At 41.0% G+C, this 15,465-nt stretch overlaps 1 protein-coding gene across 1 annotated transcript in view; it reads left to right on the top strand.

Moving 5' to 3' along the window:
• Window positions 1-15,465, top strand: part of LOC131218802 (endoribonuclease Dicer homolog 3a) — a 66,174-nt gene that overhangs the window by 1,873 nt on the left and 48,836 nt on the right. The window contains exons 4-5 of the mRNA XM_058213620.1: window positions 1,121-1,255; window positions 1,398-1,467. Of these exons, the coding sequence (XP_058069603.1) occupies window positions 1,121-1,255; window positions 1,398-1,467 (205 nt within the window). The remainder of the gene's footprint in view (window positions 1-1,120; window positions 1,256-1,397; window positions 1,468-15,465) is intronic.

Below are 15,465 nucleotides of genomic sequence, written 5' to 3'. Positions count from 1 at the left end.
TAAATGGACACGCCTTGGATTGCGTAGGTTTCTAAAGAAACACTTAGGTCAAACGACACTAACCAGTTGGTATATGGCTAGTAAGAAGGCCGGTTATAACAAAGAGAACTGATCATGTAGAAGTGGTTGCAGACTAGCTTAATCTAAACCTTTTTTTTTTTTTATAATAAACTTATTGCCTTTGTAAATAATAATAATTTCAAGGGAGAAACTGGAAACCAAACTGAAGGATAAAAATGGGTTGTTGTGTACAACCGGTTGAAGGAGATTGGTCCTCTGTAACAGAATTGACCAACACTCAAAGTTAAGGTCATCCAATAGGTGTGCTTCTTGATGCAGCCTGCCACCAATAGTTGTAATGATTCGATTGTCTAGATCGATGATGGGGTGATCCAATGAGTCCTAAGCAATGGGGCTGTCTTCTAGAGTTATGATGCAACTAGTTGTAGGAGATCATTTCCCTATTTATATGATTTGTGAGCTATTTGGGATTTTTTAAAATGCCTTGGCATTGGTTTAGATCATAGTGTTTGGCTTGTTTTGTAACTATTTCTGTCTGTGGCATTCTACATTTTATATTCTTCCTTTATTGCACTCTTTATTGCCACACTATTTCACGAAAGCTCCAGCTTTTCTGTTACTAATGTCATAGTTGGTTTCTTTTTTGCCATAGCACTTATTTTAGACTGAGTTTGGAATAGGAAGGAGAAATCCTCTTTCATTACTTTTTTTCCCTGTTCAGAAGGATCCTTAAGTGCCGAAGATAATCTCGAATAAAGAAACTTATATTAAGTCATATAATACTCAGCTAATCCCTTTCATCTTTTCCCTCCATTCAGATGTATTGATGATTTTAAATAATTTAATCACAAGTTGGCACTAACATTACTTCTAAAATTTCTTGGTTTTCAAGAAATAAATTTGGTTTAAGTAATTGAATTTCATGGATTTTATGTGTATTAACTTTAATCTAGTTTGAATTGATTTGATTGAAACTTGCAATTTTAAATTGGAGAATGACTGATAGAAAAAAATTTAAGCTGGAGAAATTAAGCTAATATAAATGTTGAATTTCACATATATGTTATGACAATTTATTCTTGTTGACTTTATTATACAGGTAATGGTTATGACACCTCAGATTTTATTGGACGCTTTGAGGAATGCTTTTTTGACCCTAGACATGATCCGGTTAATGATATTTGATGAATGCCACCGTGCTAGTGGAAGACATCCATACACAAGAATAATGAAGGTATGCAGAAGCCTCATCAGCTGTCTAAATAATTATTTTCTTTCTATTATATCCCTGTAAGAAATATTTTCCAGATTTAGTTTTTTGGTCTGTCCTTTGGTTTCTTTGAATAGTTAATAATTTTTGTTGTGTTTTGATATAGGAGTTTTATCACAGGTCTGGACGCAAGCCAAGTGTCTTTGGAATGACTGCTTCTCCTGTTGTTAGAAAAGGCACATTTCTTTCTCAGAATGAATGCAAGATATATTTTCTCATATTAATTTGTAATTATTGAAATTTCAGCTGATCTGTTTCTCAGGAACAATCTTGAAATGAAGCCTAGTTGTCCATATTCCATACAATTTGCATGTAGTTGGTCAATTGTGAAAGTTAACATCTTGGATGCTATACAAATGATGGTATAAAGGAAAAACAAGCTCAAGTGTAGTGCTTCTTTCATAAAATTTTCTGCCATCACTTCCTTGGAGATGTATTGTTTACAGATTGATCTTAGGCCCATCCTGTGTTGCACTTGGTCTTCTTCCCTCCAATCCACTACTATAGAAGAGAGTTTTTCTTTGCATCTTTTCTATTCAAAATCATCATCATCATCATAAGCTGCATCCTTATTGCTTGGATCTTCTATTTTGTGAGTTTCATCACAATAGCTGAGAAATTTTGAAAGACATATGGCTGAAACATGTCATTTTCCTCATATTTAAAACAAGTAACAGTGTTGTGGTCTCTTTTCGATATATCTTATGTTTCCCAAGTTCCCTTTGGAATAGTAGTCGTCATGGTCTTTTGACTCTCAGCGTTAGTGATCATGGGAACATGATGTAGGGACATGTGATGACCTAATCCTAGATGCATGTATAATCAGGTTAAAGAATGTTCAAATAAATACACCAATCAACTAACCGTTTTTAATCAAAGGGATTAGGTAAATCTTAACACAAAGATGAGGTCATTCCGTCAGGATCATGCCCCTTATCATAAAATCACGTAAACAGTAAAAATGGAGGATCTAGGAATATGAAGATATTCTAGATCTAGCATAAGTCAGTCCACGATCAAGTTTAGATCTAATTCTACTGATCAACCATCCCTATTTTCCGTTCAAATTAGCAGGGGGATATCCAGAGAGGAACGAAAAATGTGAAGAATGAAGGGTTCGAGATGAAGAAAGTATGGGTCCTTTGTAATCAAAAGAAAAGAAGGCGGATAATTCTTACCTTTTCATGCACCTCGAAGATTTATAAAGAAGAAAACCTGAAATCGGGTTGGAATCCTCGACACCCAAGAGCGAATCCTGAAACCGTAATCTCTTGATAAAAGAGGAAGAAAAGATACAAATTTCTATTCACTCAATAATAATGAAAATAGGGTTTCTTACAACGTATATATAAGCTATGGAAAAAGTAAAAATGTACTAAAGCCCCTGAAAACAAGAAAAATAACAAAAAGACGAAAAACAAAGAAAGTGCAATAAAGCGCTTGAAACAAAAAAAAAAGAACAAAAAAGTCCAAAACTAAAATACTCGTGTGGTAGGGTGTGAAATCCGTCCCATGGATCTATGGTCGGGGTGCGGTCATGCCGCTCCTACACTCATAGCACGTCAGAAAGTGGGTCTGATAGAACCAGCGTCCATCCACATCAACTTCTCTGCTCCGATACTCTGCCGGCGACGCCTCCTCCTCTACTATACTCTAAAGGGTGCACCACTTATGTCCGCATCAGAACATGTGGGTGATCTACAACACGTGGTACAACTGTGTGAGGTGGAGTGCTACTTGTGGTATGGATTGTTTAATACCTCCCAGCATGAAAAGGATTGTGCTTAGCTTCCATCCTTTCCTATTACTATTGTTCTCACAATGCGATCCGATAGGCCTCTTCGGGTGGAGTGCTACTTGTAGTATGGGTTTGAATCTTTCAAAAAAGAAAGAAAGTAGTATGGGTTGTTTGATACCTCCTATCATGAAAGGATTTTGCTTGGCTTTCATCCTTTCCTACTGTAGTAAATGATGGAGTGAAGAGAAGAAGAGAAGAAGAATAGTGAGAGGAAACGGAGAAGGAAAGGAGAGAGCTTAAAAGGCTCCACATGCCCTCACATCTCTTTTATTATGATTAGGGAATCACTCAATACAAGGAAAATACAATTATACCCCTTTGACTAAAAGATAAGATAATCCATGACTTATCGGCCTAAAGACTATAGCCCAAACATATGACAAAGGAACTTATGGGCCTAAAGACTATAGCCCAAACATATGACAAAGGAACTTATGGGCCTAAAGACTATAGCCCAAACATATGACAAAGGACCAACATAAACCTAAACATATGAGGACCACATGAGTGACTGTGGGACCACACATGTGGCTAGGGTGGCCTACAAGTGTGGTCAAATGAGCCCGAGTTAAACATGTATGTCACTTGATCTTGGGACTTAACAAATTGCGTGCATATTTCCTTGTTAGCAACCTTCTCCCTAATGAAGTGACAGTCAACGTCAACATTCTTGATTCTTTCGTGATAGACTGGATTGTTGGCGATGTGAGATGTCTGTTGCTTGTTATAGTGCAATCTTATAGGAGCATCCACCAAGAACCCAAGCTCGTACATTAATGTCTTCAGCCAAATAAGTTAGTATATTACATGGGCCATAGCCCTGTACTCCGCTTCTGCGCTGGCCCGGGCGACAACATTATGCTTCTTGCTTTTCCATGTAACTAGGTTTTCATCTCTCTAAAAAAAAAGTTACCAATTTTCCTCCTACAAACGTACAATAACTTGTGGTTGATCATCTATCAGAAGAAGAGCCAACCAGTTTGCATTAGAAAACCCTTCTACCCTAAGATGTCCATTTTGCTTGTGGAGAATTTCATGGCCTAGAGCTCCCTTTAAATCGATTAGTATGTTGCATGGGCCATAGCCTTGTACTCCACTTCTGCATTGGCCCGAGCGACAACATTGTGCTTCTTGCTTTTCTATGTAACTAGGTTTTCATCTTAAAAAAAAAAAGTAACCAGTTTTCCTCCTATAAATGAATAATAACTTGTGGTTGATCATCTATCAAAAGAAGAGCCTGCCAGTTTGCATTAGAAAACCCTTCTTCCTTAAGATGTCCATTTCGCTTGTGGATAATTTCATGGCATGGAGCTCCCTTTAAATATCTAAGTATGCAAAGCATGACCTCCATATGAGACATATGAGGCTGCATAAATCGATTAGCTGCACTGACTGTATGAGAGATGTCCGGTCATGTAATCGTTAAATAGATCAATTTGCCAACTAGTCGACGATGCCTCTGAGGATCATCAAATAGTTCCCCTTCGTTTATACTCAACTTTGAATTAATATCAATGGGAGTTTCAACTGGCTTAGCTCCCAGTAGACCTGTATCTTTTAATAAATCTATCACGTACCTCTTCTGCGACAAGTTAATTACCACTTTTGGCCTTACTACCTCAAATACCCAAAAAGTGTCTAAGGTAACCTAAATCCTTTGTGTAGGTGTTGCTGTAAGAATAACTCAGAAATACCTGTACTATCATTGCCAATAACAATGATATCATCCACATATGCAATTATTGCTCTGTCAAACAAAATTGAATGTTTTGCCTGACTATGTTTCATCCCAAACTAAAGCACCGCTTTACTAAATTTGTTGAACCAAGCATGATGAGATTGTTTTAATCCATTGTACCTGACCGTATATACCCATCTACACCTTACTGCACGTTTTCCTGTAGGTAGCTCAACAAGGAGTTTGATTTTGATGAAGTGCAACCATCTCTTCTTCCATAGCTCACTTCCACCCATCACTGTTAAGAGCCTCTTGGAAAGAGTGAGGAATAGACAGAGGAAAATACAAAGCAAACTATAAAAAAGAAGGAGATAAGTCATCAAAGGAAACAAAATTTAAGATTAGGATGTTGGGTACAAGAACATATACCCTTGTGGAGAGTAATGGGTAGACGACCTTGATTAGATAGTATATATATGTTTTTGAAAGATAATAATTTTATTGGGACAAAGGTCAGAAGCAGAAACAAAACAAAAAAAAAAAAACACGAGAAAAGGAACAAAGAAACAACCAAGACAAGCCCTACAAGCTAACACAAAACAAAGACGTCAACGCTAAAGACAACAACACTAGGGAGCTCACTCCCTTACCAAAAGACCAACCATATCAGGCTATCGGCAACCCTCCCACCATACTCCTTAGTATTGCAAAAGCAACGAGTCCAACCAAATAGCCCAAAATGAAGCCAACAACACTACTCTTCACTTTCTTCTGCTGAAGGAACCTCCCTCAAAATGCCACATCAGAAGCAGATCAACAACCGCAAAAGGCATCACCCAACTAACTAAGGCTGCTTTAAAGATGCCTGACTAGACTATCTGAGAGAACGAGTAGTGAATAAATTCGTGGTCCACCAACTCTTCCACGCTCATGCAGAACGAGCATCCATTAAGGATAATGAAGGACCTTTTTCATAGATTGTCGATGGTCAAGAATCTATTTCTACTAGCAAACCCCGCTAATTTCGTGGTCGCTCCGTATGATCAAACATAGGAAGTATAGGTGAAACTGCTTTCGACCGGTGAGCAAGACAACACTGAATACAAAAATCGAATTGAAAACTTTCCTTTTTGAGAATAACTCCACACCCGAAAACGAGAGTTTTTTTCGCCTCATGATGGGCTCCTTGCCGTGCAACAAGGACAACAATGACACTAAACCAACCAACTCAGAGTCATTCAAATCCTTCCTACAGGGAGGAAGCCACACTCCCCCATTGACTCTGAAAGAGTATTATTAGTGAAGACTCAAGAGAATGATCTTCATATGAGGTGACAAGAATGATAGATGACACATTGGTATGACTTCATCACCACTCTTATAATGTCTTGTGCAGACCTACAATGGTGGTGGATCTGAATATTGTATAGGAACTTGCATTATGGATGAAGTTGTGTTGACATCATAGGAAGAGCGATGGAACATTTTGCAAGCTGCAATTATCTTCCTCAGAAAAATATCGAGGCTTCCAAAAAAGTTGATATTAGCTGATGCATACCTTCTACAAGTGATTGGGTTATAACACTTGTAACCTTGCCCTGTATAAGAGTTATCTTAGAACACACTTTATAGGCTTGGGTTCAAATTTATCAAAAACATGGTCAAATTGATGTAAAAAGTATATACACCCAAAAACTTTAGGAGGCGTTGAAAATGGTTAACATTGGGGATATATGATAGAACAAGGAGTTTTACCATTTAAGATTGATGAAGGCATTTGGTATATGAGATAACATGCAGTTAAAACTGCATAACTCCAAAAACCTTTCGGAATCATCATGTTTAACAACAATGCCCCAACAACCTCAAGTAAATGACGATTTTTACGCTTTGCAACTTCATTCTGCTGTGGTGTTAGTGTGCATGATGTTTAATGAATTTTGCCATGGGATAAAAGATAAAGAATGAAAATAGTTTGATGTATATTTCTTAGCATTGTCAGATCTTAAAATACACACTTTAGCATGATACTGAGTTTGTATTTGCATATGGAATTCTTTAAAACACGTAAATACCTTAGAACAGTCTTTCATCAAATATAACCATGTAATTTTTTAGCAATCATCCACAAAGATAAAAGTATTTAAAATTAGATAAACTAGAAACATGAATTGGACCCGAAATATCCGAGTGTATCAAGTAAAAGGGTTTATCACTTTATCTTCATGTGAAAGAAAAAACACTCTATAATGTTAACCCGCAAGCTTTATGATGGGGACTTCACGCGCACACGCACACCCACACGCATGTCGCCCCCTACGCACGTACGCAAGGAGAAGGAGGACCCCACCGTCGATCTGGATTGATGACGATGTCCAGGGAGGGCCTCCTAGCTAGAAGACAAAGTTTTGGTTCGTTGGAGTGGGCCCGATAGTCAAGTAAAACCTATCATTGGATCTCATGATCGTGGCCCACTAGTCTGATTAATATCATATTTTCCGTTTTGCTTATTGATGTTATTTAGAGTATCATGGACGGTTTAAATTTCTTTTATTAGTTTTTATTTTTGTTTACTTCATCGCCAAGTAATAGGTTGCGCACATGGCGTGAGTTTTGGGGTATAGGGTTTTCCTATAAATAGGCACTCCTTGCAGATTTCTTTTTCTCTTGAAGATTAATAAAAATTCCCGCGTTTTTCTACTCCTCTGAGTTCTTAAGTTGTGGAAATTCAATTGGGTGTGAAGCCCTCCCTTCATTGAAGGGCTAACTACCGTGGTGCGAAGCCACATCTATCCCGATCTGCCCCTATCTCCTATCACCCATTCTTCTCACCTTTTATGACCATCCTCGCTTCGAATCCGTCAACTTTTGCAACAGTTCTTCTCCTACAGCTGATTTCCAGAATCTAGCCCTGCAGGAAGGCTAAAACTTTGGCGGAGCACCACGCACAGAGCGCATTCGATCGACATGAAACTTGAGGGTTTTGAAGCCCTCCCCTGGCCGACCAGAGCCAAGGAGGCGTTTTTTGCATTCGGGGCCCCCTTGCATGTCCGGCCAGGCCCCTGCGCACATGCGTCAGGCCTGGCCTGCTGTTCGCACGCGTGGACTATCGCCAGGTTCAGAATTTCCGCTTATTTTATCTCTCATACCTATTTTCTATAACCCTAACCCTAGATTGCATTATTTTCAATTTGTTTGCCCCTTCTCTAATCCTAGAGTTCTCCAAATTGACACTGGTGAATCTCTTGGATTAAGGACTGATTACTGTGCATGTGTGGATGAGTTTTACCTCCCTTTGAGTATCGTTTGGCTTATAATTTCTATTGATCCAGCCCTAACATGTGTAGGCCTGGACCCACAGAGATTCCCCTTGCTTGAATGTTTGAACTTTTGTGTGGGATGTGGAAATTTTATTTGAATGTTTCTGAATTAGTTTGATCTAAGGCCTGAGATCTTGCATATCATAGTTAATTTTCATCTCCTGTATCAAATTTGGTATTAGAGACTATGGTTCTTGTAGGGGAATGCATTACATGTTTAGGGTAGTTTGTTTAAGTCCATCATGCATCCAGTTTCATCATATATAGCTGTTTAGAAGTCCGTAGTTACTGATATTAGTTGCTGAAAATTTTGTTATCAGGAAGCTAGCAATTCACATTGCTGTAACTTTATGTTATTCCCTTATTTTGACAACTATATTGCTGGATTTTAGTAGCACTGCGTAGTTTCCCTCATATAAAGTCTCATAGGATCATTTAGTTCCATTTAGTTGCATATAGTCGTAGTAGAAAGTCCTTAGGTGGAGTTAACAGTTGTATGCCCACACGTACGGGTCATGGTTTTGGTTTGCACCCTATACTAAACATGGAGCAACTGTAAGAATCAGTGAACAAGTTAACCCTGCAGGTTGATTTTTTGAGTAAGCGCTTGGAACAACGCATAGATCAACGCCTTGACCAATTTAATGATCGTGTTACCCAACTAGAGGCCTCCTTCGGGGCAAACCCCACCATTGGGGAAGATGTCCAATCTCAGACAGGTGGTCATGAGGTTAGACCAAGGAATGGAGGCGGCCAAAGAGTTGGTCATGCGCGCGCACCTGTACACTCACCCCGCGAGGGACATCATGACCAATATGACCTAGACACGCAACTCCTTAAGGAAGTTAGAGTAGATGCCCCTACGTTTGATGGCCACTTGGATCTTAAAGCCTTTTTAGATTGGTTGGCGGATACGGACCACTATTTTGAGTGGTATGACATGTCGGATGCTCAACGAGTTCGGTTCGCCAAGATGAAGCTTGTGGGCCAAGTAAAGAGCTTTTGGGCAACAATAGAGCAAAAGAAAGAAAGCGAGGGAACTCCTAATAGTCCATTGAGGAGAAATGAAAGAAACACTTAAAGAGAAGTACCTCTCTTTCTCTTATCACTTGCGGTTGATTGAGGAGTGGTAGTCTCTTCGACAGGGTTTCATGAGTGTTGCTGACTACATTGAGAAGTTCGAAGAGTACTTGACCCGCTGCGAGGTTGATGAGGACCCCGTACTCACCCTTGCTCGTTTTAAAACGGGCCTCCGTCCTGACATTAGGAGAGAATTGCTCGCCAAAGATATAGACACTATTGAGCAGCTGTATCAAGTAGTGTTAGACGTCGAGCAATACCTCAAGGCATCTGTGGGAAAACGATTTGACTTTCACGATTCTAGTGCTAAGGCCAACCCCTTTGGGGCTAAACCTAACACTGGGTATCAGAACAAACCTTCCAACAGTTTTCAACCAAGGCCCAAGGATGATAAGGGTAAAGAAATTGTCGGGTCTAGCTCACGTGGAAGTGGAGCAACTAGGCGTTTGAGGTGTCAGGGGTTTGGTCACTTTGCCCACCAGTGCGGCATCTATACTTGCGCAAAGTGTGGAGAAAAGAGCTGTAAGATGATTGTGGATAGTGGTAGTTATGCCAACGTGGCATCGACTAGCACTGTGAGCTGTTTGGGCTTAAAGCTAGAAACCCATCCTCAACCCTATAGAGTCTCCTGGGTTGATGAAACCCATTCTAGTCTCGCACTGTTGTCTTGTTCCGATCCAGTTTGGGTCATATAAAGACACACTTTGGTGTGATGTTGTTCCTATAGATGTTGGCCATATCATTATGGGTAGACCATGGCTCTATGACAGGGATGTTACCATATTTGGTCGTTCAAATGTGTGTACATTCTAGTTCGAGGGCAGGAAGGTCAAGCTAAATTCACTGCCACCTAAGAACACTACTGGAAAGGAGTCCACCACACAGAGTGGTGTGAGCGGCTCAAAAGAATTAAAGGAGTCGAAGTTCAAGTCCAAACCTTTCCATATTCTGAATGCCAAAGACTTTGAGTGAGAAACGGAGGCGGACTCGATGGTGTACTCCCTTGTGGCTAGGGAGAGTGTACCAGAGGCTAGTGTAGAGTTACCCACCGAGGCCATTCAGGTAGCGCATGAGTTTCGTGATGTTTTTCCTGATGATTTACCGAATGAGCTTCCCCTTATGAAGGATATATAGCATGCCATTGATTTAATCCCTGGGGCGACTCTACCAAACCTCTCGCATTACAAAATGAATCCAAAGGAGCACGATGAGTTGAAGAGGCAATTGATAAGCTCCTAGAGAAGGGTTTCATTCGAGAGAGCATGAGCTCATGTGCCGTGCCCACCCTTCTTACACCTAAGAAGGATGACACATGGGGGATATGTGTTGATAGTAGGGCCATCAACAAAATCACAGTCAAGTATCGGTTTCCCATACCGCGTCTTGATGACATGTTGGATATGATGACCAATGCTACTATCTTCTCAAAAATTGACCTCAAAAGTGGTTATCACCAAATCCGTGTACGCCTTGGTGATGAGTGGAAGACGACCTTCAAGACAAACGATGGGGCTATACGACTGGTTAGTTATGCCTTTTGGGTTAACTAACGCCTCAAGCACCTTCATGCGTGTGATGACCTGAGTGTTGAGGCCCTTCATGGGGAAGTTCTTGGTTGTATACTTCGATGATATCTTGATTTATAGCATGACTAAGGAACAACACCTCAACCATTTGAAGCAAGTTTGTAGGATCCTTAGAGCTGAGAAATTGTACGCCAACCTGAAGAAGTGTGCGTTTTTGTCTAATAATGTTATCTTCTTAGGCTTTATTGGGTCAGCTGAGGGCGTATCGGCGGATCTCGAGAAGGTCAAGGCCATAGTCAATTGGCCTGAACCCCGTAATATTCATGAGGTGAGCAACTTTCACGGCTTAGCCACCTTCTATAAGCGGTTCATTCGAGGTGTCAGTTCCATTATGGCTCCCATCACGGATTGCATAAAAAAAGGAGAGTTTCAATGGACAAAGGCAGCCTCGAAGGCCTTCACGGAGATAAAGGTGAAGATGACTGAAGCTCCAGTCAGGCGATTTCCGGATTTTTCAAAAGCTTTTGAAGTCGCATGTGATGCGTCAGGAGTCGGCATAGGAGGAGTACTTAGTTAGGAGGGGCACCCTGTCGCCTTTTTTAGTCAGAAATTGAATGAGGCGAAGCAAAAATATTCCACATATGACAGAGTTCTATGCAGTACTGCAATCACTGCGCCATTGGCGTTATTACTTATTGCCGCAAGAATTCGTCTTATTCTCAGATCACGGGGCCTTAAGATATCTGAACTCTCAGAAGAAATTAAACCCTAGGCATGCCAAGTGGGTTCAATTCCTTCAAGAGTACACTTTTGTGCTTAAGCATAAGGCCGGTGTAGGGAATAAATTTGCCGACGCGTTGAGTCATCGAGTCGCGTTACTCAATTCCATGAGTGTCGAAGTCACGGGCGTCGAGCGCATTAAAGAAGATTATTCTGAGTGTCTAGATTTTAGAGTTGTGTACGCGTCGTTGTTAGATAGTCCGTCAGGAGCTAGCAGTGAGTACTTGATTTTAGGCGCGTATTTGTTTAGGAATGACCGCTTGTGCATACCACGCACCTCCTTCCGCGATTTTCTTGTTTGAGAGTTATATTCAGGAGGGGTTGCAGGTCATTTCGGTCGAGACAAGACCATTGCCCTAGTGGAGGATAGGTTTCATTGGCCAAGCGTCAAGCGAGACGTGGCCAAAATTATAGGGCAGTGTCGTACTTGTCAACTAGCAAAGCAAAAGAAATAAAATACAGGATTATATACAACTTTGCCAGTTCCATTCATCTCTTGGCAGGACATTAGTATGGATTTCGTACTTGGACTCCCCAAGACTATTCAGAAACACGATTCCATATTTGTTGTCATGGATCATTTTTCTAAAATGACCCACTTCATTCCTTGTTTTAAGACCTCAGACGCATCTCATGTTGTCAAGCTATTCTTTAGTGAGGTCGTCAAACTGCATGGGTTACCAAAAGCCATAATGTCTGACCGTGACGTGCGATTCATGAGTTACTTTTGGAAGATACTATGACACATGATGAATACTAGGCTCCAATTTTTGTTTGCCTACCACCTTCAGACCGATGGTCAGACTGAGGTGGTCAATAAGAGCCTAGGGAGTTTGCTCAGATGTTTAGTAGGAGAGCATACCAAGACGTGGGATGCCGTACTACCCATAGCCGAGTTTGCATTCAATAGTTCTGTCAATGTCCATAGGTTTAAGTCCTTTTGAAGTCGTTACTGGTTACAAGCCTAGGAAACCTATTGATCTTGTCCCTAAGTCATTGTCCCATAGGCCATCAGAGTCTGCAGAGTCTTTTGCGCATCACATCCATTCATTGCGTCAATAAATTAGGCGAAAGATCACTACTAGTAATGAACATTACAAATTTTCTGCAGACCAACATAAACCTTTCAAGGAATTCAATGTAGGGGACTCTATGATGGTCCGCATTAGGCCCGAGCAGTATCCTCAGGGGGCCGTTCATAAATTACATGCGCGTAGCGCTACCCTTCAAAATTATAAAACGAAACGGTCTCAATGCATATGTGGTAGATCTTCCACCTTCCATGGGAATTAGTTCCACGTTCAATGTGGAAGATCTAGTTGTTTTTCAAGAGACCCCTAATACTTTGTCCGGCCCTTCGCCCACCCATCCTGATTCCCCAGATCTGTCCCTTGATACATGGCCTCTTTACGACTTTTCTTCCCAGCCTCTATCTCCCATACCTAACCTTTACACACCCAGAGAGGAAAAAGAGGATATTCTGGACCATCAGATAGTTTCAAAGTCGGACGGTGGGTTTCAGAAGTACCTGGTTAAATGTAACTCACGCCCAGCTTCAGATTGCATGTGGCTCACTGAGGAGGAGCTTTAGAGACTTGATTTTGACATCTTGGAGCGGTTCAGGAGTTTTGTTTCGCCAGTGGCGAAATCTTCGTAGCCGGGGAGAGTTGATGGGGACATCACGTGCACACGCACACGCACGCCGCCCCCCTTATACACGTACGCAAGGAGGAGGACCCCACCGTCGATCTAGATTGATGATGAGGTCCACGGAGGGCCACCTAGCTAAAAGACGGAGTTTTGGTTCGTTGGAGTGGGCCCAATAGTCAAGTAAAACCCATCATGGGATCTCATAATCGTGGCCTACTAGTCTGATTAATCTCATATTTTACGTTTTGCTTATTGATGTTATTTAGAGTATCATGGGTGGTTTAGATTTCTTTGGTTAGTTTTTATTTTTGTTTACTTCATCGCCAAGTAAAAGGTTGCGCACATAGCGCAAGTTTTAGGGTATAGGGTTTTCCTATAAATAGGCACCCCTTGTAGATTTTTTTCTTATTGAAGATTAATAAAAATTCCTGCGTTTTTCTACTCCTCTGAGTTCTTAAGTTGTGGAAATCCAATTGGGTGTGAAGCCCTCCCTTCATCGAAGGGCTAACTACCGTGGGGCGAAGTCACATTTATCTTGATCCGCCCATCTCCTGTCATCCATTCTTCTCACCTTTTACGACCATCCTCGCTTCGAATCCGTCAACTTTTGCAGCAGTTTTTCTCCATACAGCCGATTTCCAGAATCTGGCTCTGCAGGAAGGCTAAAACTTCGGCGGAGCACCACGCACAGATCGAGCATCCGATTGACACGAAACTTGGGGGTTTTGAAGCCCTTCCCTGGTCGACCAGAGCCAAGGAGGCGTTTTCTGCATTCGGGGCCCCCTCGCACATGTGTCAGGCCTGACCCGCTATTCGTGCGTGGACTGACTCCAGGTTCAAAATTTCCGCCTATTTTATCTCTCATACCTATTTTCCATAACCCTAATCCTAGATTGCATTATTTTCAATTTGTTTGCCCCTTCTCTAATCCTAGGGTTCTCTGAATTGAAACTGGTGAATCTCTTGGATTAAGGACTGATTACTGTGCATGTGTGGATGAGTTTTACCTCCCTTTGAGTATTGTTTGGCTTATAATTTCTATTGATCCAGCCCTAACATGTGTAGGCCTGGACTCGCACAGATTCCCCTTGCTTGAATGTTTGAACTTTTGTGTGGGATGTGGAAATTTTATGTGAATGTTTCTGAATTAGTTTGATCTAAGGCCTGAGATCTTGCATATCATAGTTAATTTTCATGTCCTGCATCACTTTAGACTCTAACCTAGACACATACGACAAAGATAAGACAAGACTCTTTAAACTATTTAAAGATGGGTGACCAAGCTTGGAGTACTATTAATGAGTACGTTGGTTTGCAATGCAACTCTAGGCCATGTTATTCCATGATCGAGGAAATAGAGTTTATTTAATTCATGTCCACCACCAATCATCTTCCCCATCTTTAGATCTTGAAACTCACAATAGGAAGGATAGAATTTGACAAAACAATTTAGAGCTTTGGTTAGTTTATTGACAAATAATAAGCTTAAAGGAAACTTAGGAACGTACAAAACTGAAGATAATGAGAGATTTGGAGTAGGACAAACTATGCTCACCCCAAATACATGAGTTTATGTACCATCATCTAGTACCACAGAAGAGATGAACGATGATTGGACTAATTGAGATATCATACTACGCTTACCGGACATGTGATTGGAAGTGCCACAATCAATAATCGAAGGTACACTCTTGGAAGAAGTAAAACAAGCTGTACGCCACTGAGCAAAAGTAATTGTAGAGGAAGAGGCATGGGTGGACTCTCAGAAACTTGGCTCTTCCTTGGATATAGTAATCGTGTCACCTTAAGTACTCAACTTAGCATGAGTACAAACTTGGACACATACCCTTTGGAACCATCGTCCAATTAACGGTCTTGATTAGCCCAAGCTGGCTTTCCCAATAGTTCCTAACATGTATCAATTGTGTGATTGTTGAGCCCATAATGTGTGCAATGTCGATTACCATGACCACGACTACGACCACCATCGGATTTTGTGCCATGACCACCCCAAGTATACCTGCCTCTAAATATGACCCCTCCCTAAGTTTCTACCTCCAAACTGACCACCATGATCACGGTTGCCTTGGCTCCCCCCATCACTTCTGCCAAATGCAGAGATAAATGTAGGCCGATTAGATGATGATGAACCCTATGTGGTTATACTAGTTGTATGATGAACTCTGGCGAAAGCACCTGTGATTGATAGGATCTCACTTTCTCCAAGAATCTGAGTTCTCATGGTTCTGAACTCAGGTCCGAGGCTAGAGGAATTTGGTGATATGGAATCCCACCCCTTGGCTTCGCATGTCAACATCGGTTGATACACATTCAGTTCTTGC

Source organism: Magnolia sinica, chromosome 11, assembly GCF_029962835.1.
Source record: "Magnolia sinica isolate HGM2019 chromosome 11, MsV1, whole genome shotgun sequence".
Taxonomy (NCBI): domain Eukaryota; kingdom Viridiplantae; phylum Streptophyta; class Magnoliopsida; order Magnoliales; family Magnoliaceae; genus Magnolia; species Magnolia sinica.
This window is presented reverse-complemented; position numbering and strand designations above follow the sequence as displayed.